The sequence below is a fragment of the Grammomys surdaster genome, unplaced genomic scaffold (assembly GCF_004785775.1).
Source record: "Grammomys surdaster isolate TR1022 unplaced genomic scaffold, NIH_TR_1.0 133, whole genome shotgun sequence".
In the NCBI taxonomy this organism is placed as follows: domain Eukaryota; kingdom Metazoa; phylum Chordata; class Mammalia; order Rodentia; family Muridae; genus Grammomys; species Grammomys surdaster.
In genome coordinates this window covers 6,618,851-6,642,842 of record NW_021604591.1, presented here as the reverse complement: position 1 = coordinate 6,642,842, position 23,992 = coordinate 6,618,851, and the positions used below count along the sequence as shown (strand labels likewise).

The 23,992-nt window shown below is 38.3% G+C and overlaps 1 protein-coding gene across 2 annotated transcripts in view; it reads left to right on the top strand.

Moving 5' to 3' along the window:
- The first annotated feature begins 22,711 nt into the window (after positions 1-22,711).
- Positions 22,712-23,992, top strand: part of Lrrtm4 (leucine rich repeat transmembrane neuronal 4) — a 733,131-nt gene continuing 731,850 nt past the window's right edge. The window contains exons 1-2 of one of the 2 annotated variants that reach the window (XM_028762453.1): positions 22,712-23,040; positions 23,386-23,538. In XM_028762453.1, the coding sequence (XP_028618286.1) occupies positions 23,535-23,538 (4 nt within the window). In that variant the 5' untranslated portion in view covers positions 22,712-23,040; positions 23,386-23,534. The remainder of the gene's footprint in view (positions 23,041-23,385; positions 23,539-23,992) is intronic. The other variant, XM_028762452.1, reaches the window with a different exon arrangement.

The window sequence follows — 23,992 nt, the reverse complement described above, 5'->3', positions numbered from 1 at the left end:
GTTGAAATATGCCACACAGGAAAACCTGAATCTATGTTCTATGATTATTCTATAACAAATATCGCCATACACATTTAGCACAGAATAAACTATTCCATCTCTTTTGTGATAAGAACTATGTTTAACTTTCACAAAAGCATGTGTCAGGATGTCATAGATACTTTTTGAAAAAGCCTCATGATGCTGTACTACTCTTTCACATATGAGCATTTTTACTTGCTGAAATGACAGCTGTCTCTGAGGGGGGACAGCATGAAGCTTGTAAGAGGGTCTGTGTTACCTTGCAGACATGTTTTGTAAATCTCGCAGTCTTTTAGAGAATGAACCCCTCTTGGCGTCAGGCACTGCCTGAAGCTTCTTTTTCTATACAAAGCATAAGCACACATGATAAGGTAACAAGTAAACATCACATAACTCAGATTTCTTCCTATTCATAGCTGCAATAAGAAGTGACCACTAGCTGAATTGTTCAGAAAGTGACACAAGTCACTCATCCTAGAATTAACCACATTTCAAATTTGAATTATTCCTTTATCTTCCTACCTCCTTTGTGTGTGTGTGTGTGTGTGTGTGTGTGTACATATATGCACAAAAGGCCAAGGGAGGATGCGGTATGCCTTGTTCTATCACTCTGTAGTTTTAAAAAGGGCCACTCACTGAACTTGAGCTAGGCTGACAGCAAGTCCCAGAGATCATTCTGTTTCCATCGACACATTTCTGGAGTTTTAGTGTAGGCATGGCTAAACTCACTTCTTTTTCTTTTATTGAAAATAAATTCTTTTCTCTTACAATGTATTCCAATTATGGTCTTCTCTCCCTCTAATCCTCCTATTTCCTTCCACATCCTCTACCACCCGCATCCACTCCTTTACATCTCTCATTAGAAAACAATCAGGCTTCTAAAGGATAATAGAGTATAGTATAATAATATAACACATTGCAACTAGATCAAACAAGCAGAAAGAAAAGAGTCCAAGAGAAGGCACAAGAATCAGAGACCCTATCCTTTACACACACAGAAATCTCAACTAAAACACGAAACTAGAAATCATAGCATAAACAAAAAAACATGGTACAGGCCTGATACATACTGCCTCAGACTGTGAGTTCACATGTGCTCTAATCATAATGATTTAGAGGACTCCACTAAATGAGAAGATGGTGTCCTTCATCCTCTCATTTTGTCATCTGTTTAGCAGGGATTCTTAAGCCCTGAGGGGAGGGATCTAATAGACACAACTGGTTTAGGGCAGATTGTCCCAAGTTGACTTCTTTTGATGTGGATGCTGGACTACGAACTCAGGTTCACTTGCTTACGCAGCAGGTGTTTTTACCTGCTGAGCCAGCTTGCATTGCTTGCATTTTTGTTTTCTTTCCTGTCTGTTTATTCTTCTTTCATACATTACATCCAGACTACAGTATCCCATCCCTCCCTTCCCCACAGTTCCCCAACACATACACACACCCACACCCACACCTGTTGCACTTCGCCTAAGAAAAGCCCTTTCAGGAACATCAAACAAACATATCCTAATTAAACTACAATAAGATCATTCAATAGAGGGCTAATATCCAAAATATACAAAGAATTCAAGAAGTTAGACTCCAGAGATCCAAATAACCCTATTAAAAATGGAGTACAAAGCTAAACAGAGAATTCTCAACTAAGGAATATCGAATGGCTGAGAAGCACTTAAAGAAATGTTTAACATCCTTAGTTATCAGGGAAATGCATGTCAAAATGACCCAGAGATTGCACCTCATACCAGCCAGAACAGCTAAGATCAAAAACACAGATGACAGCACATACTGGCGAGGATGTAGGGAAAGAGGAACACTCTTCCATTAATGGTGGGACTGCAAACTGGGAAAACAATTTTGGAAATCAATAAGGTGGTTCTTCAGAAAACTGGAAATACCTGAAGACCCAGTTATACCACTACTGAATATATACCCCCCCAAATGCTCCAACATATAACAAAGACACATCATCCACCATGTTTATACAGACTTATTTATAATAGTCAGAACCTGGAAACAACACAGATGTCCCTCAACAGAATGGATACAGAAAATGTGTACATTTACACAATGGAGTACTAAATAATGACTTCAGGAAATTCACAGGCAAATGGATTGAATTAGAAAATATCATTCTGAGTGAGGTAACCCAGACACGAAGGAACACACATGGTGGTATGTATTCACTGATAAGTGGATATTAGCCCAAAATCTCACAATGTCCATGACACAACCCACAGACCATATGGAACTAAGGAGGAAGGAAGACCGTGGAATGGATGATTCAGTCATGTATTGAGGGGGGAACAGGATAACTGAGGGAGGTGAACAGAGGGACGACCTGGGATGGAAAGAGAAGGGGGAGGGAACAAGGGGGGCCGTATCAAGTATGGGAAGGAGAATGAGAGGGAGGTACAGAGGGTCAGGGAATCAAATAAAAATATGTAGCAGTAGGGGATGAGGAACTGCACATAGCCAATGGAGGATCCCAGACGCCAGGGAAATGAGAGGCTCCCGGGACCCAAAGGGGATGACTTTAGTCAAAATGTACAGAGAAGGGGAGATAGAACTTGTAGAGAACATCTCCAGAACATAGGTAAGGCCTCTTGTTTGAGGGATGAGATTACCCACCCATCTCAGAGTTTTTAACCCAGAAATGTTCCTGTCTAAAGGAATAACTGGGACAAAAAATGGAGTAGAAACTGTAGAAATAGCCATCCAGTGACTATCCCACCTGGGGAGCCATCCTGTCTGCAGACACTAAACCCTACACTGTTGCCGGCCATTGCCAAGAGGCACTTGCTGTCAGAAACCTTGTGTGGCTGGTCCTTGGGAGGTTTGGCCAGCAACTCACCAATGCAGATGAGGATGCTTGGAGCCAACTTTCAGACTGAGCTCAGCAGCCTGTTGGGGGAGCTGGCATAAGGACTGGAGGAGCAGGGGGGATTGCAACCCCATAGAAAGAATAATGTTGGCTGGCCGGACCACTCATTGCTCCCAGAGACTAGCCAGCCAACCAAGGAGTGTACAGGGAGGGATCCATGGCTCCACATACATATATAGCAGAGGATGGCCTTGTCTGATGACAATGGGAAGGGAGGCCCTAGGTCCTGTGGAGATTTGATGCCCCAGCATACAGGAATGCTTGTGTGGTGGGGTGGAAGATGTTGGGTGGGTGGGTGAACACCCTCATAGAGGCAAAGGGGAGGGAGGAGAGAGCAAATGTGGGATGGGTGGTTTGTGGAGGGGTAACTGGGAAGTGGGATATTATTTGAGATATAAACAAATAGATTTTTTTTTACAATTAGATTATATTTGTAAATAAATTGGATTATTTTATTAATAAAATAAATCAATTAAGTAAAATAAAATATCAGGCATGTATTCTCACATTAAGGCTGCAGAAGGCAACGAGACAACCCACTATGAGGAGAAGAGTCCCAAAGACAGGCAATAGAGTCAGAGAGTCTCACTGTTAGGAATGCCACAAGAACACAGAGCTACTCAACCACGACAGATTAGTTTGCCTTCTTCTTACTGCATTTGAGAGATGATTAAGTCTCAGCTCATTGTTAATGGTAAAGACTACTTTTACTGTAGAAGATAAAAATTCCTCTTTGGTGTGTGGATTCCACCTTTATTTCCATTATTATTTAAGGGAAATGTTTAAGAACTGAAATAAAACATTTTCTTTTTTGTTACATTTGTTTTTCTGTGTTTCAATAAATGACTGATTGGGGTTTTCCAGCAGCTAATAACGTGTGTTCTTATTTATGATATGATTCACTTCTTACTTTTAGACAGTTACTATTTCTTATTAAGATATTTTATTTGTCAGGTAGCATTTCATTTTACACTACTAGTAATAAGATGAAAAACAAATCATTTTGAAATGCTCATTATTTTTGTAATAAAATTATGTCCATCTTCCACTGTAAAAAATTAGATTATAGTTTCAAGTATTAATGTTTCAGGGCCAAAAGAAACAGCCAAGAGGCTGGACACAGGGCTCAGATCATAAAAGTACTTACTACTCATACAGAGAACCCTGGTTCGATTCCCTGCAAAACTGCCTGTAACTCCAAATCTAGTGTATCTGATGCCCTCTTCTGGCTTCCATGGATATCCACAATCACATGGTATATGCTTATAATAGGGACATACACATAAATAAAAAAAAGAATAAATCTTTTAAAAAACTATAAAGTAGTGATTTCAATTACTATGTTCTCATAATTGGGTATTCAGATGAATTAAATTACATGGAGAGATAAATTATTATTCCATTGTACATGGCAACTTTAAAATGTTATTGTATTACTAACCATTTAGTTTTATTAAATTTAATCTGGTAATATGCATTGGCTTCAATTTTCCAAAATAGTTTATGATAAATATTGTTTCTTGTGCTTCAGGAATATTCTAGAAAAAGGACTTTTTAAATATCCTGATCATGATACGTGATTTTTAATTTTTCTGAATTTTCTTATCAAGAAGGGAACACTGTGAACAGAACAAGGTGATGTGAATCAGTAATCCCAGCATTTGGGAGGCAGAAATCTTCATCCATCTGAGGCAGACCTGGGTTATATAATAAGTTTAAAGGAAACCTGGCCTACATATGGGAAACTGGTCCCCTAAATTTGCATCCCAGGGAACAGTTTGCATATTTACATATATTTAGAGTTTTTCTAATTGGTGAAGGGAGATGTCAGAAGTAACTACAGCATAAATCTCAGGAATATCATAAACACGTCACACTTTGGAGCTGGAAAATGTTGCAGTGGATAAAGCAACATTTGCAATACAAGCAGGAGTAGGGTTTTGATTTCCAGCACCAACGTTTGAAAAGCCAGGCATGTGTGCTATCTATACTGGCTGGTTTTTTGAGTCAACTTGACACAAGCTGGAGTTACCACAAAGAAAGGAGACTCCCTTGAGGAAATGCCTTCATGAGATCCAGCTGTAAGGCATTTTCTCCATTAATGATCAGTGAGAGGGCCCACTGTGGGTGGTGCCATGCCTGGGCTGGTAGTCCTGGGTTCTATAAGAAAGCAAGCTGAGCAAGCCAGGGGAGGCAATCCTGTAAGTAGCATCCCTCCATGGCCTCTGCATCAGCTGCTGCCTCCAAGATCCTGCCCAGCTTGAGTTCCAGTCCTGGCTTCCTTTGGTGAGGAACAGCAGTGTAGAAGTGGAAGCTGAATAAACCCTGTCCTCCTCAACTTGCTTCTTGGTCATGGTGTTTTGTACAGGAATAGAAACCCTGACTAAGACAGTAACCTACATGTAATCCAAGCACTCAAGAGGAAGAGTTGTCTAGAAAGGCTACATAAATCAGTGAGATGTAGATGCAGCAAGTGATTATGTCTCAATGAATAAAGCAAGTATCAATCAAACAATCATTGACACCAACCTCTGGCCCCCACATACATGTGTACACATGTACCTATATATGCATCCACACATTACTGTGAGGTACCCACCCCATAAAACCACTCAGACACAGTTGTAAGCAAATAGAAAATCTTTATTACTCTGCCAGTGACTACACTGGATGTTTTTGACCACAGACTCGAGCCTTTTTTAGGTTGAGCATTTAAGCACAAAAACTATCACCTAGGTCAGCAAACCTCAGTTAGCAAGAACAGTTAGCCAGAAGCAGAATTACAGAATCCAAAGAGCAGGGTTAGTCCATTTAAGGACTTTCCCAGAACTATGGATTTTGATGAATTAGGTCTTTATTTTTATTTTAGCAGATAATCATAATGTGTTTATGTTGGATTTCAAGGTCTGAATAGTACTTTGAGCATGGTTTCAGTTTTGCTAAAGTCTGGGGTCCTACTAAGTTCTGGAGGTCTATGATAATATATGGATTACCTACAAATACACACAGTAGTACAGGAATATTCTTCAATTTATGAGCTGTCTTGTAGAACAAATTGTCCATTCTAACATGTCAATAGTACCAAACTGGAGAAACTTTGCATTAAGGTATTGCTTTTTTCCTGAACACACATACATGCTTAGTGCAGCATTTCCTTTGAAAGCAACCCTGGCAGATCAAACATCATTGATGAAGTCTGTTTCAAGTAAAAGTGTTTAAGAGTTACATTTAGTCAAACCACTTAACAAGTCATTCAACCATTGGTTACTGATCGATAGTATAATAAGCTCCATTAGTTAAAACACTTTCTCATACAAATAATTTATAACATTCATATAATACATGTAGAAACTATGCATTATGCGTATATTAGAAAGAAAATGCACTAAATACTTATGATTGCCTATGCAATTAAAATAATCTATTCAATGGAAATAAATTAGTATTGTTTAGGATGATTTGGAAACCTCTCAGGGGTAAAAGCACCCGATTCCAAGCTTGATAATCCAAGTTTAATTCCCAGGACCCACTCAATAAGAGTAGAAATGAACCCACTCCTGAAAGCTGTCCTCTTACTGCAATGATAGGAAAAGGGATTAAAATTTGCACTATTTCTTTTTAACAATTATTTTCTGAAATGTATCTGTGGGCTTTACATTTTCCTTATATCCGTGAATACCAGCTGTGGAATCAAGAAACAGAACATTATTTAATTTAGAAGTCTGTTAATAAATTTGACTTCTGAACATTACATCAGTTGTTGACTTGGGTCACTCGAACAATACCCAACATTTTGCACCATTATGCAACATGGCACATCAGTACATGGTATGCACAGACACAAATGCTTGTGGCTATAATATCAAAATCCTGTTCCAGATACCAACTTTCGAATACCTCAAAGTTAACACTGGCTACAAGTGTTTGTAAATAAAGCTCACATATATTCCTTATGTATTGATTAAACCAGAGAAAATGACAGAAAGAGATACTGAAATGTTTGCTGCCTGTGAAGACTCATTAGGAAAGTTTTCTGATACTTCTCTTGATAGACAAATGAAGTTCAGTCTCTCACACCTGCTTTCTGTTCAAACCTACATTAGCCACATGGTCCATATGTCATATTCATAGTCTACATCTTCAACACTTTCTCCACCACACACCTTGTGGAGTTTCAATTAGAAATTTTTTTATTCTATTATTCTTTTCTTGAAAATAGACTTTTTTGTTTTTGGTTTATCTTATTTAATTACTATAATTTAGATATCTGCTTGTTTTCTATTGAGAGACAGAAAGGGTGTGGATGTGGATTGGAGAGAGAAAACTGTTTTAAATAAAATAAACTTAGAAAAAACAATAGATGTTTTTGATACAACATATTCTGATTATGGATTCCCCTCCCTCAGTTCCTCTGAGATTCTCCTCACCACTCCTGTCCCAGTCTCTCATTAGAAAACAGAGAAGCATCTAAAGAGTAACAATTGAAAAATGAAATAAGATAACCTAGGACCTTAATCTTATGGTTTGAACATTAGCATCATCATTTCCTTAAACCAGAGGGAGAACTTCTTGAAATGAATATGCATCTTATTTATTTATGTCCTCAAGGTCATTCAAATAAATACTAGACATTCTGTAAATGTTTTATGACAGAACAGGCTACTCTTGACTTTTCTGGTTCACTTTGGAGTCAATGAATTATATTTATGAAATTTATAACTTGAGACAGAACTGCTGAAACTGTATACAAAAGAAAGTCCCTCTTATGCTTTCTGATTTTTGCTTTTAGGTCAATTACTTGGTTAAAAATAAAATCATTATATAAATAGTAACTTCCTTTCCAGTCATTGGTAATATACCAAGCAGTTTAACATTTTCCTTTGACCCTTTGAAGGAGATCGGACTGGTCTCAAGTCATATATATCTGTTGTTCTAAGTGTGATGGCTGCAGGTTACAACTGTCACCATCTTCACGACTAGGAGTGAGTTTGCTGCCTAACAGAGCTCTGTGGGTCAGCCATTGTCCATCCAACTTCACTGGAAAGAAAAGGAAATTTTAGTCCATCTTCAGCATGGCCCAGTCTGTCAGCCCGTCTAGAGGTGTGGGCTACATTGCCATACTCACTGGATGGACCACACTGGCCTCAGCTTATATTGGTCTGAGAAAACAAAACAAATGGAAACAAAATAAATGTGTGCCGACTTCATCATTAGAAAATATTAGCAAAATGAACATAACCGTGTTACTTACCACATACCCTTGAAAACAGCAACAACAACAATAATAACAACAACATCAACAATAGCCACAGCAGCAAAACACAGCATTTAGAGCAACGACTGACTCAAAGGAAGGACTGAATAAATTTTGAAATTGGAACTTATTAGAGTCATAATGAATTCCTATTTTGTACACTTCTTGTCAAATAGTTAAATTGTTGAGTGGCTAATTATGTATTCATCTATGGGTAACTCTCTCTGTGTGTGTGTGTGTGTGTGTGTGTGTGTGTGTGTGTGCACATGCATGGTGTGTGTGTGTGTATAATGTGTATGTGTGTGTATCCATGAAACATATGCATACTACTGTGTGCAAACGGAGATCAGAGGAGGACAACTTGCAAAAATCAGTTCTCATGTTTAACCATGTATGTCTAAAAACACTACTGTGTTCAGGAGGCTTGGGCCACTGAACAATCACTGACTGCTCTTTCCTATCCTCCCTAAGCTACCTGAAATTCAAATGAATTCCACTGTGCCTGTGGACAGCTACAAGACACCTTCAGACTCCGAGTATCTGTACTCAGATATAGAGGATATAGCTCCCAAACAATCAGTACTCTGAATCAAGCATTCAGGTCCCATTGCCAAAGTTAGGTATCAAGACAGGAAACTGTGCTGATTGTGTGATTGTTCTTTTTCCAGTGTTCTTTTTACTTTGTGTGTGTGTGTGTGTGTGCGTGTGTGTGTGTGCAGAGATGAGTACAAACACATGTGTATGCATGTATTTGTGATATACATGTGTACAAACTCATATGTACAGGTGGGTTCGGAGGCCAGAGGAGAACTTTATCGGAATAGAGGTAATACATGATCATTATCTGATTTATTCTTTTGTGGCAGGGTCTCTGAGTAAATGGGGAGCCAGTGTTTTTCTGGGAGGATAAAGGCCATTGCACCCGCTGATCTTGCCTCCCTTCTTTGGATTCCAAGCTCTTAAGACCTTTCTTAGCTTTAGCTTTCTGCATTGATGTGGGGATGCAAATGTAGTCACTATGAAATGCAGCAAGAGCTCTTGCCACATGGACTCAGACCTCTCTAAGCTTTTCTCAGTTTTGAGACAGTGTCTCCTTGTTGAATTCAGAGTCACCTTGAACTTAGGATTCTATGGCTGTCCTGTTGCACTTCTGGAAGTATGCCAGCTATGGAAGTTCTGATCTGCTTCCATTGTGTGGGGAAGCATCCCTGCTTGAGCTAAACAATCTCTCTGAATTTTCAGGGAAGCATACAGTGGCTAGTCACTCTTCTCAGCTCAGAGATGTCTCTGGGTTGACATGGTTTCATTCTGCACTGGTACATTCGTTCCTATTATGTTTGTTAAATGCAAGTTCTCTAACTATATCTAGGATCTATGTCTCTCTGGAAACTGGAAATCCTGAATTATAAAATAACTAAAATAAATGGGTATCCCTGTAACACACAAACTCAGAAATTCATACATACAATAATACCACAGCCTTAGAATTTTCCTGTGGAAATTTCTAGAGACATCATTTCATTAGCATTTTTTCTATCATAGCAATGGGTAGTTGTAGGTAAGTTAGATGTGAAAATTGTTCACTGCAAGTAAATAGTTTAGGTGCTAAAGTGCTGAATCCACAGTTAAAAGCACTTACTATTTCACAAAACTAAAGTTCAGTTCTTAACACTCACACTGGGCAATTCACAACCAACTGTAACTCAAGCTGAGGGAAGCTGACAAGCTCTTCTGGCCTCCACAGACAATTACACACACTTGATACATTCTCTCTCTCTCTCTCTCTCTCTCTCTCTCTCTCTCTCTTACACACACACACACACACACACACACACAGGCCACATAGGAGAGAGGAAGAAAAAGAGAAATACATTTAAACACATAAATAAAATACAGATACAGGTTTTAAAAAAGAAAACATTTCTCATGGTGTTTTCATGAGATCCAATTTGTGATCATCTAAAACTGGATCAAGCTAAGGAAGCATGTTTACAGCATATATGCGCTTGAGTGTGCATGCTCACACACACATATACGAAAAATAATTATTTCTAGTTCAGTTTTGTTTGGTGAGATATGTTTCAGAATAATATCTAGCGAATTCTCATTTTGGTTTTAATAATGTCTTAATCCATAAAGCCAGAAGGGACAGGAATTGCTATGATCAGTGTTCAAGTTGAAGATTTCCTGTTTGTGCCTCTGTAAAATTTAATAATCTGTCTGCTTTACTGTTGAAGTCTATTCTTTTTGTGTCTTTAATATTTTCATTTTTAACAAAATGATGTCTGCTTCATCTGACAGGGATTCAGGGTCAGATGGAGATCTGATAGCATCCATGTTTATGTCCTTCTTCCATGATTAAGTTCAAAACAGATTCCAAAATTGTGACAAAATACACTGTTAAAATAAAATCTAGACTGCTGGCGAGATGGCTCAGTGGTGTGGAGTGCACAGTACTCTTGCAGAGACCCCGAGTTCAGTTTCCAGCTCCCACACCTCAGTGGTCACAACTATCTGTAATCCAGCATCAGCAGAATGCCAGATTTGGCCTCCACAAACACCAGCATTCACGTGAACATACATACACACATAATTAAATTCAAGACACACAATTAAAAATTACAAAAACTTTAAAAGCAAATTTAGATTGTCATTTTTAATTTGTGCTTCCTACAGTTGCATACTCAGAGAGTTTGAAGTTAGGTTGGGTTTAGTTTTTTTACTTTTAATCTTTTAAGAGATTTGTCCATTTGTTTTATGCATTTACACACACACACACACACACACACGCCCAGGTATGCATGCCAGAGCATATATATGGAGGTCAGAGGACAATGTGTTTCAGTTGTACCTCTGCTATCATGAGGTTTCGGAGGACTGATCTCAGGAAGCCAATCTTGGCAATAAGGCTCTTTACCCACTTCACTCCCCAAATATTTTTTATTAATTGTAAGTTTGTTTTAAGATAAAAATATCATGACAATTTATAAATGATTTATTTTTAAAAACTAACTTGAATAGGCGGGATATTAGTATCTTGTAATTTACTAAAAAATAATTGTATGAAATTTCAATTATTTTATATCGTGTATTAAGTGGAGAGATTTTATTTTGTAATTGTTAAAATAGCCCAGCATGACCAAACTTTGAGAGATTATAAGGACTGTTAATCAGGGAACAAAAGGAACACTTTTTATTTCCTGATACACTTGTTAAATTTTGCTTTTTATTTTAAATCAGTATATGCGTAGGGACTTTAACATCCAAAAATAAAGGTGAGGAGGGGAAATTAGCAAAACTGAGAGTTTGCTAAGGCCATGCGGCCCATTGAAAGATGAGCTGGGATCATAAATAGAAGCCATAGCTGTACTTCATTTAGAATGTTCTCTGATTCTCACACAGAAGCACTGGCATGTGTTTATTTCATAGTAAATAAACAAAACATAGAAATATTCCTTCTAGGAATATATATATTATAATTATATACATAATCATATATTATAAGAGGAGAGGGAGAGAGAGGGAGAGAAAGAGGGATACAGAGAGGGAGGGAGAGGAAGAAAGAGACAGAGAGGGAGAGAGATAGATATTATATAGATATATATATCACTTGCATGTATGTATACCAGTATGTATATGCCTGGTACCCAGAATGTCCGAAGAAGGTTTTGGATTCCCTGAAACTTCAGTTATAGATAGTTCTAAGCCACTGTATGGTGTTAGGAATTGAACCAAGGTCCTCTGGAAGAGCAACAAATTCTCTTAACCAGTGATTATCTCTCTAGCTGCAAAATATTGCTTTAAGTAAATTTATAACCCTAGTTCAAATTCAGAAACAGATTAGAGTATAAAACACCAAGTCTAAAGAGGACTGAAGGAGCTGAAGTGGTTTGCAACCTCATAAAAAGAAGCATATCAACCAACCAGACTCCCCCACCCCCACCCCACCAGAGCTCCCAGGAAATAAAACACCAACCAAAGAGTACACATGTCGGGCTTCAGTGGGAGGAGAGGCCCTTGGTCCTGTGAAAGTTTGATGCCCCAGTGTACAGGAATCCCAGGACAGGGAAGCAGGTGTGGTAACACCCTCATAGAAGCACGTGGAAGGGGGATGGGATGGGGGTTTTCAGAGGGGAAAGCAGAAAAGGGAATAGCATTTGAAATGTAAATAAATAAAATATCCAATAAAAAAGAAAAGAAAATATTGACATAATAACAACAATAATAATAATATCACATACCTATAGTAATTTATAGTATAAGTTTACATTAGGACATCAAATCATGAATGATATGTAATTTAAAATTACTTTAAAAGTAATTTAAATGATATGTAATTTAAAATTACTCTAAGGTTTAGAGAGATGGAACAATAGTTAAGAATACATAATCCTTGCTCAAAGAACCCGAGTTCAGTTCCCAGCATCCATGTTAGGTAGCTCTGAAGTGCTCTTATCTCTAGTTCCAGGCCATCAAAAACCATCTTTGGACCTCTGTGGGCAACTTCAATCATGTGCACATGCACAACCATAGTCACACACTCATATCCATAATTAAGAATAAATCTTTCAGAATTATTCAAGAACAGAATCAAGGATATGACATTGTCATAGCATCTCAGTTAAATTTATTAGAGTTCAAGGCAAAATTATATTCTTCTGGGTAAGGGTCTTCCATAATTCTGAGTTATTCACAAAGAAAATTATACTTTAAAATTATTCAAATAAGGGCTGGAGAGATGGCTCAGTGTTTGAGAACACTGATTGCTCTTCCAGAGGTCGTGGCGATCAATTTCCAGCAACACCATGGTGGCTCACAACTATCTGTACTAATGCCCTCCTCTGGGGTATCTAAAGACAGCTACAGTGTACTCACATATTTTAAAATATTAAAATATTATTCAAATAGTGGCAAATTCATCAAATAAATGTGTCTTATGTTACTTTACCTATTTGTGTGAGTAAAAAATTAAGTAATTTTATTTGCTTTTTAATAATTCCAAATAACATATTTGGAATCATGTTCATTTCTTTCCCCAATTTCCTACCTACTCAACTTTGTGTTCTCTGTTTCTCATAAAACCAAAGCCAAAACTAAATAATAAAAATAAAAATAGAAAACCATGGAGTCGAGTTTTGTTGAGTGTCTACTCCTGGGTATGATCGCTGGTTTGGAGTATGCTCAATATACCAAATATCACTGTTTTGAGTAAAAGTGGGAGTTTCTACACCAGCAGCAATCAAATGCCAACAGTTACTGGGCTGGCTTTGGGAGTGTGTTCCTCCTTTCCTCTTCCATGCTGGGGCTCTATCTAACCTAAGCTTGTGAAGGTCTTCTGCACACTGTCAAAGATGTGTGGATTTTTGTGCACACACCATGTTGTATATATAAATGTTTTCTTTGCTGTCATCCAGCACCTCTGGCCCTTATTGCTTGAGTATAAAGTTTTAAATGAATGCAGTCATTAGGATAAATGCCAGTTTACTTCCAGTTTTTATTTTTTAAATTATTTTATGTATTAGTTTTTTTATTTTATCAGGTGGTCTTATTTTACCAGTTGACGTAAAATATTTCAGTTGACTATTCTTACTTATTTTCTAAGTTTATTTTCATAATCTTTTCCTTTATATTTATAGCAATACCATAATGTAAGTATTTGAATGACGCGTATCACATGTTAAAACCTCATAGGATGGTAACCTAATCTTAAAGTTGGAAAAGTTTTCCATGAGTCTTTTAACATTTTGCTTTTCAAGGAAGAAAATAATTATCTTAATTTACATTACCACTGTATGAGAGTATGTTTCACAGCAAATGTTAAAAGCATGTTTAAGGACATGACCAAAGTTCATATGAAGTCACAGAGAGTGAAGGAGCATGCATAGGACCTTCACAGGTCACCACCAGGTTCTCTGAGCTATGGCTTTCAGTTTAACATATTTGGGGGAATCTTGAGTGTCCGAGCAAGTGGGTCTGTTTCCTGTGCCTTCTTTTAGGCTGTTTTCCTTCTGTTTGCTTGTGTTGTGCAACTCTGTTGTGTTAGTTTTGTGATATAATGTTATATTATTATCCTCCCAAAGCTTGATTGTTTTCTGACAGAGAGAAAGTGAGTGGACCCGTATGGGAGGGAAGATGTGGAGAAACTTGGGGTAGTAGAAGGTTTCTGGAACCATATCTGGATAATTAATGTGCAAAAACCCGTGAATTTTCAGTTAAAGAAACAAAAAACATATTTGAGATAATTTCAAACATTATGGATGGAACCAGAAAATATCATCCTGAGTGAGGTAACTCAGACCCAAAAGGACATGCATGGTATGTACTCACTAATAAATGGATTTAGCAAAATAAAATAAAATAAAATAAAATAAAATAAAATAAAATAAAATAAAATACAGGATACCCAAGATACAGTCTATAGAACCCAAAAAAGTCAACAAGCTGAAGGACCCATGTGAGGATGCCTCAGTTTCACTTGGGAGGGAAAAGAAAGCAATCACAAAGGGAAAGTGAGGGAGGAGGTGAGGGAGGGAGGGAGGGATCTGGGAGGGAAAGTGGACAAGGGAGTGAGTGGTAGAGGGAAACCTGATCTGCAATTGGGTGAGGGAAAGAGACTGAAGCCCTGAGGACCAGCAGAAAGAATGGAAACAGGCAACCTCTGGAGGTAAGAGGTTGGGAAGACACTCCAGAATGTACCAGAGACTTGGGAGGTGAGAGACTCTCAGGATTCAAAGAGAGGGACCTTAGATGAAATGCCTGACAGTAGGGAGAGGGAACTGATAGAGCCTACCTTCAGCAGAAAGGCAGGGCATCAAGTGAGGGAGGGGATTGCCATCCCACAGTCAGAACTCTGACCCATAATTGTTCCTGTCTGAAGGAACTGCAGGAATGGAAATACAGAGGAGCCTGAGGAAAAGAAGGTTCAGCCACAGGACCAAAGTGGGATCCAGCTCAAGGGGATCCCAAAGCTCTGACACTATTTCTGAGGCTATGAATTACTCGCAAAAAGGGACCTATAATGACTGCCCTCTGAAAGACCCAACAAGCAGCTGAAAGAGACAGATGGTGATGTTTGAATCCAACCAATGGACAGAAGCTGTTGTGGTTGAATTAGGGACAAGCTAGATGAAGCTGAGGAGAAGGGCGACCTTGTAGGAAAACCAGCAGTCTCAATTAACCTGGACACCCGAGATTTCTCAAACACTGAACCACCAACCAGGCAGCATACACCAGCTGATATGAGACCCCCCAACACATATACAGTTGAGGACTGGGAGTTTAGAGGTCTGGTGGTGTGAGATTTGGGAGATGGAGGATGGGGTCATCCTTGTGGAGACAGGGGTACAGGGAGGAGGCATGGGATTTGGAACAGTCAGAGGGTGGTCTAGGAGGGGAATAAAATCTGGAGTGTAAATAAATAAATAAATTTTAAAAATAAATAAAAATATATATTTTTTAAATTAAAAAAAAAAATCTTGGTTAGGGTTAATGTTGCTATGGTGAAACTAGCCATTACCAAAAACAAGTTTGGGAGGAAAGGGTTTAATTGGTTTACCCTTCCACATCATAGTCAACAGGTTTTTCATTGAGTGTTGTTTTCTGCCAGCATTTAGTGATGTTAGATGAGTAAAGATATCATGGATACAGTCAGCAGAGCAACAGCAACAATACAATCAGGGAACACTAGACTGCAGAGTGATCAAATGTATTGACAGATAACTAAGACACAGTGTCACAAGACCAGAGATTGACAACATCAGCAGCAGAATCAGCAAAAGGTGGTGATGTGTTCCTCCAAAATTGCTGCAATTTTGATAGTGGGGACAGTAACAAGAATCAACTGAACATTTCAAGAAAGTAGATAGAAGAAATGATAGAGGCAGTAGAAAGGCAGAAATGAGAGAAGTATTGAGGAAGTAAAGGGAGACAGAATAGAGAGCTAAGGAAGTGTCTTAGTGTTTCGACTATTGTGTTAAAATATTATGGCCAAAAGAAAGTTGGGGATCAATGGGTTTATTTCATCTTGCAGCTTATAGTCCATCATCCATGGAAGTCATGTTAGGAACATGAGACAGGTATCAGAAGGGAAGAACTGAGTGGTGTTTACTGACTTGTCCCCTTTGATTTGTTCTCCCTACTTTTTTATACACTCCAAGACTACCTTTCCAGAGATGACACTGTTCCCAGTGTCTAGGGTCTAGAGTGTATCTAGGCCTCTATACACCATCTTAAATCAGTAAGAAACTACTCCACAGGTTTGTTTACAAGCCAATCTGAGAGAAGCATTCTCAACTGAGTTTCTCTCTTATCAAATGACTCTACCTTTGTGTTAAGTGGAATTAAAACGAGTCAACACCTCAAGTGAAGAACAGAAAGCTGTGAAGGGCCAGGTGAAAGAAATCCCATGCTCAGGTCACTGGAAAGATTCAATAGATTTAAACTTAAACCATTAGACACAAAGATCTAAGATACTGCCTTCACTACTTTTCTTGTTGCCATAAACAACCTGACAAGAATGTAATTAAGGGAGAAATGGTTTCTTTTGGTTTAGTTGGAGAGTACGTATTCTACATGGTACTAAAGTCAAAGAGATGGGAACAGAAGGCCCTCTGGTTACATTGCATCAAAACCAAGAGAAAGAATAGGAAGTGAGGATCATAGTATAAAATTTTAAGAATTTCTTCCAGCGAGTTTCTACCTCCTAAAGGTTCCACAACCTTCCCAAAGAATATCACCAACTGTTGACAAAGTTCTTGAACATAAAGGCCTATGGCAGGCATTTCACAGTGAAACCACAGCAGACACCCTAGAATCAGGAGCTGTATGACTAGCTGAGGCTAATAGCAGAAGAATCTAGAATAACCTGATATTTAGAACTACCCAGAAGTTCCAAAGCCAGCCACTGCCTAATACTGAGGAACTCTAACTTCCTCAACCAACACAAGGATTCCAACTCTTTCAGAACTTAAGGTTCTTGCATCTTAAGACCCCATACAAGCTGTAATACACTTATGGATAAGGATACTAATTACCATGGCTTATAAGAGAATTTTAACTCTACAGGATGCCACCTGCTATTGCTCAGACCTGCCTGCTGCATCTGGTTAGGGCTGGCAAATGCTGAGGGACAGAAGAGCTACTAGACATTCAGAGAGCTTCATAATGCTTGCTTACAATTTCTAACTTTACAGATTGAAAAGACCCCAGGTGATTAGTGATGCTACATGTCTCATTTTAATTTCTGTTACTGTGATAAAATACTCTTATAAAACACTCCATTAGGGGAGAAAGGGTTTATTCTGCCTCCAGTTTCAGGTTGCAGTCCATCATTGAGAGACATTAAGGCAGGAACTTGAAACAGTTCACAACATACCCTTAGTCCAGAGTAATGAGAAATCAAGCATTCATGCTTACTAGCTTGGTTTTCTTGTTCTCAACTATACTTTATCCATCTTAATTGACTCAAGATCTCCTGTTTAGGGAATGGTGCAAACCATAGTGGGCTGATCCTTTTCACATGAATCAAGTGAATTAAAACAATCCCTCATAGACAAGCGCACAAGTCAATAGAGTATAGATGATCCCTCAGGAATGGTTGTGCTGAGCTGACAATCAAAATTAACCTTCAGATTGTAATCACAAGATTACAAGATTACAAGATCAGAAAACATGATTTTTTTAAAAAAAATTTGAAGTTCTTGGATTTATCTTGCTACACTGACTTGGTGAGAAATGACAGCGAGACATGGTGTTATACAGGTAAAAGTTTGTCACTGCCCTCAATAGATGCCTAAGAAGAAGAACAATGGACTATAGATGTTATGGTCATAAGTAATCCCATTATCTGGGGCTACTAAGACCTACTATATGGAATGTGGTACAAGGGATACGTTTGAAAGGATGTGAACAAAGGACATGGGATAACACAGTTCAAATTACCATATCCTTCCCAGTATAACATTCAGTATTCTGTCAGCGGTTCCACTCTCTGCCTTTGAAAATACAACACCAACAGGGCATAATTAGACAGGTTTGTATTAGATATAGGACATAAGTGTACAAATAAATAGATGAATGTCCCATGATAGTATCAAATGTTATTACAACCACAGGAGTAATGTTCATCCTAATGGAGTGATATTACAGGTTTGTTGGAAATATCAGCATAGAAATTTCAGACTTAGAATTGAGTCTGCACCATACACATTAGTTTTCCAGGTGTCTTCCCCATCCTTCATAGTCCTTTCCTATTTATTAGGTACAAGAGATGTACATTTCTTAAAAGAAGCCAAAATTAGTACTTTTTTCTTAAAACTTGCTGCAGTGCTAGAGTACTTGCCTAGCATGTTCATGTGCTTTTGACCAATATGTGTAGGACCTATTTGTATTTAAAAGGAAGTTAACAGTTTCTCTTCAAGAGTAATACTATCATAACTATTGTCTTAAGGTATATGTTTGCATGTCCATGTGTGAGCATATTTACTTGCATGTGAGTTTGTGTAGAGGGCACAAGTCAACCATGTGTCTTGTTCCTCAGGAACTGCACAACTTGTATCCTGAGCTAGATTTTGGGACTCCACCCTTTCAGATTAGGCTAAATTGGCTAGCAAACCAGCACTTGGAATCTCCATCTGCCCAGTTCTGGGAACGCTAGGTTTAGCAACCATGCTCAGAACTCTATGTAAGTGCTGGGGGTCTAACTCTGGTCCTCAGGCTTGCACAGCTAGCTTTGCTGACTGAGCTTCCTTCCTAGCCCTCACTGTTTGATTGTTTCACATTGGGTAACTTCACTTCTTTGTTAAAGCTGAAGGACTTCATTACATAATCAGAATATATTTTTCAAATATTAAAATGTTACTAAATTTTTGCAATGCTTGTAATTGCGTAGCTACAGACTCAATACAGTTTTAAGGTTATAAACTTCTTGGTATTTTCTGTATCATTTTCTTAGGTCTAGACAAACACACACACACACACACACACACACACACACACACATAAAACAGACATTGAGTTACATATAGGCTTTAGCAATTTCTGTGTTGTAAATACTTCTATCAAGGAAAGTTTCAATTTCCAAGTTTCAGTTACTGAATGTTCTTTGATGTAATAACAAAAAAACCCTACTGCTTCTTCATGAAGTTCTATAAGTATCAAAAGTATAGGACTACTTTGTGAGTGAAATCTCATAAACTCTGTCAGAGGCTCCTAACCTTTTGGCTTCTCAAAGCCATCTTGGACAGAGAAGTGCCTTGGATGACATATTATAAAGTCCTACTTGACTCTTTATCGAACTTTAATTGGCAGATAAGCATCTCCCTAAGAATAAGTCAATCTTGCTTTAGCTTTTCTTATATTGATTTCTTCTTCCACACTTACAACTGTTGCTTCTGACCTTGCCATGAGACTGGAATCACTTTATAATCACTATTATAAAGATTTGTGATTGGTGAGCCTAGGAGCTGGAAAAATTCTTTGTCTTAGTTGTATTGGTAGTTCATCAACAGCCTCACTGCTAACAATGAATAAAGAAAGCAGATTCTTTTCTCCTTTGTATTTTTTTTCTAGTGCCTATTCATATTTTTGTTGACTTTTGTTTATCTTTTTGTTATTTTAGCCAAGCATGCAATGAGACTCTTCCTCTCAGGTGTCCCATCAGGGTTTGAGATGGCCTCAAGCTGACTTCCCACTTAAGTGTCTTCTTTTTTCCTGGAAAGTTTATATTCATGTTTTTATCCAGACAAATGCTGAACATGGAAGCTATTTCCAATACTACCTAGCTCTCCTTTGTTTTAGGAAACTCATTAATCTTTTGTTGATTTTCCTTAGCAAGAATCAGATACAATTCCCACAGAGGGCTCACTAGGGGCACACAACAAGGAGCCCACAGTGGTCATTTTCTCTGTGTTTAATGTCCTGAAGAAGTGATAAATCAAAATTTTCTCTTGAGTGAAGTGTGTGTGTGTGTGTGTGTGTGTGTGTGTGTGTGTGTGTGTGTGTATACATGGGGAAAGGAAAGACTTTTCTTAAACAAATCTTACACATAGTATCTTACATCTTACTCTGTATCTCTCTTCATCATCACAGTGTGTTTATTGCATCTTATCATTTTGACTACATCTACAAAATAAGAACAGAATATTGTATCAACTTTTAAAAGTATTATTTATTAAGTCTTAAGGGAACATTAGCTTAGTTTTTAAGACAAAGCTTCACAAGCCAGGGTTCTGTGGACCCTTTCTTTAACCTCATCAGTGCTGAGATGCCTCCAAGTCTGTATGAACCATGCCCAGCCAGTACTTACTAAATCTTGACACTTTTTAAAATGAAAGATTTAGTTTACTTTTAGCAGAGGGGAGGAGTTGCAGATGGGGATAGGGGTAGAGGGATGGTAAGCTATTTGATATTGTTACTGGTTCCAGGAAAGAAACTCAGGTCCAGAAAATATTCCGAACTACTGAGTCATCTTTCTAGCCTCAGTTCTTCATATGCTTGGCATGTTATAAACTAATCACCATATAAAATGATACTTTTCCAATCAACTGTCAAAACTTGTTCTCATATTGTAGATTAAAACAAAAGAAAACTTACACATGTGTGGATAGATAAACATCATGCCTAACTACATATTAATGAGATAAAAACACTAGAAAATATAGACAAAATATCACAGCAGATGAAATCAAATATACCCTAGTTCCATCTTCTACTTGAAATCTGCACTGAACATTTCATTTTCCCCACACACAAATGAAAATATTCTTGGCAATAAACCTGCCTTTCATTTTCTTCTAGTCCTTGGGTTCTTTGATCCTGTCCAGTCTACACTATACTTAATATCCAGCCAGCCAGTCAAAAATATTCTTTTAATTTTACTGGTCTTTTTTCTTTTCTGAATCAATGATTTTTTCCCCTTAGTCAATCTTCTCACACTGAATATATGGGTGGGTTTTGTGTCTCCATGTGAACTACAGTAATTTGAAGAGACTATATACATATCATTTTCACTGATTGATTTATTTCCTTTTAGTACCCACAATTACATTGCCTCTTATGGTCTGAATTTGCATTTTAATAGGTATTAACTCTTAAGCCAAAGGCACACATTTCTACAATAGAAGCTCAGGTATCAGTTAGTGAGAAGGATGTATGTAGAGGACAGATGACCCCTCTGTTACTCTTTGAAAAATCTTAGTGATTAATCAAGTGTCTGAGATCTTCTACTCATAAATATGAGTGAAATTATGAGTGTTTGCCATCTTTTCATTCCATTTCAACAAGTAATATTTGATCAAATAATCTAAACCCAAAGTATTTCTGAAAATCATTCATTTGCAAGGACTGACTCCTGCTGTAGAAGTTTCAGTAAAATCCCTTTGATGTTCTCAAAGCTCCTAAATTAGGTCTGTGACTACCCAGCAGTCTTTGCCCTACACCGCATTTATTTTCTTGAGTTACTCTAGGTATCCTTAGATTATCATCTTTCAAAATAATTGTAAAATAACTAAAACTGGGGAACCCAACAATGGAGGTATAGGACCAGAGAGACATCTCAGTGGTTAAGATCATATCCTCCTCTTGCAGAGGACCCAGTTTCTATTTCCAGAACCCTTGCAGAGACTGTCCATAACTGCAATCCTACTGGATCTCATGCCCTCTTCTGGCTTCTGTAGGCACCAGGCACACGCATGGTGCACAAACATAGATACAGGCAAAATACTCATGTACATGAAATGATTTTTTAAGTGTAGGTAATATATTATTATCATTTTGCAATGTCCCATACATGTTCAATGAGGAGTCTAAATTTTTGAAAATTACTCACCTCAGAAATTTTGATTTCATCTGTCCTGATTTCAGGATAGCCTGCAAATTTTGGAGAAGTGTCAGGATAATATAGGGACGGAATGCTTTGTTCCTTTCTGGATGGCGTGCACAACAAAACAGATAATTTTGCATAAGAATAAGTTCATTGCAAAAGTGAGTGAGTTTTAAAGGAAGTGACTGAAATGAAACTGACAAGCTTTAACTCAGAAAATTGTCTGACATTCAGTCTGACACTTGGTAAAATACTATAGCTGAGAAAGCACTTAGGTTAAATATATAAACTTTTACAAAGTCATATTATAAATCACTTGATAAACTTACAAAGGACCAGACAGAATAAGTGTTATTGACAAAGGCTGAGAATGCAGAGATTAGAGTTAAAATGTTCAGAATTAACTATCTTTAAAATCCAAGCATATTAAAAATGTAAATAAAGACAAACCAACAATAATCATAAGTACAATAAAAATTATTCCTGCCATTGAAAATGAGGCAGTATCATCTATGGTATCTAGCAAACCATTTTAAACCAAACGCAACTTTCAAAACCTACTGATGACAGACATTTGGAGGGAGAGAGACCTAGGAAGTTGCTCACAGCTGCTGCAGCTGTGAAGCATAAACCTAGCCATAAACCTTTTATAATTTATACTACTGGGGGAGGGGAGTGATCCTGTGCCTTTAATTTCCCTTTCTGAGCAGAGAAGGCTGCACAGCCCTGACAAGCTCACTTGTTCCTGTCTTTAATGTGCAATCTGTTTTCTCCAGCGGAGGGCACTCAGTGTATCACAAACTCGAGCATTAGCACCAACCAGCTCTGAGCACCATCAGTCTCTGGAAAGCCTTCTGAATTAGACAAGGGCTGCCTCTCAGCACAGCTACAAAACACTTTCAACCTGACCAGCTAAATGGATAAACCTAGCCTGCATAGCTTTTAAACTGGGGTCTCGCACAGCACAGCACAGGCGGCCTGCTCGCTTCAACAGCTGAAAAATCCTGAGGATGAATTGCTTTATCTGGGAATGGCAAAAGCCCGCACAATAAGGAATGCCAGGTATTCTGAGGATTTTCCTTTCTTTTTCTTTTCTTTTCTTTTCTTTTTTTTTACCCCTTCTCTTCTCCGCCCCCCTTCCTTTTATTTTTTCCCACAGAGAAGTTGGTTACCTCCGAGATGAGCTGTAGCTCTTTTCACAGATTGCCAATTTACTGCTAATGTGTCCCTAGTGAATTATACAATGGTCCTCAGAGCCTAGAGGCCCTCCCCCCTCCCGCACCCCCCCCAGCGGCTTCCTCTTCCCTGCCCCTTCATCCCACCCCGTGCTGATTTTTTTTTTTTAAAGTATACGTATATCTATATTATTTTGTGTGTGTGTGTGTGTGCCTGTCCTCTCCGGGGAAGTTTACATGGGGCTACTGGCTCACATGCGGGCTCAGGATGGTTTGAATGACAGCTGCACTGTGTCATGAAGGTGGTGGTGATTTCTACAGGAGAGACCAAATAAGAAGAAAGCTGAGAGAGGGGGGCAGACGTTTTTTGGATGACAAAGGATGGGTAAGCGAACTTTTGTTGTTTTCCTCTCAGCAAAGCCGATCCTAACCCGCATCCTCAGCTGGGCATTAGCTGCTAAAAGACCAGGAAACAGACACAAAGCGGCAACCTCTACTTTACCCGTTGTCTCACTAGAGTTGCTATTATATTTTTAGATCCTTTTCTTTTGGCAGTGTTTTTTTTTCTTTTTCTTTTTTCTTTTTTAAATCTATAAATGCATAACGCGGACTTAGACACACGCTGGAGGGATAGCTTTAAGACTGTCTCTAGCGTCTGCGTACCCACAGCTTGGGAACAGAGCATGAAATAAATACCGTGTTTGCTTCTATTTCCTGATAATCTGAGCCACGCTTGTGTTCGGGTTGCTGTCAAGAAGATTGTTAACACTTGGCTGTGTGGGTGCAGGGGTGGGGTCCCTACTTTATCAGAGGTGGCACCGGAGGCTTGTTTGATCTTG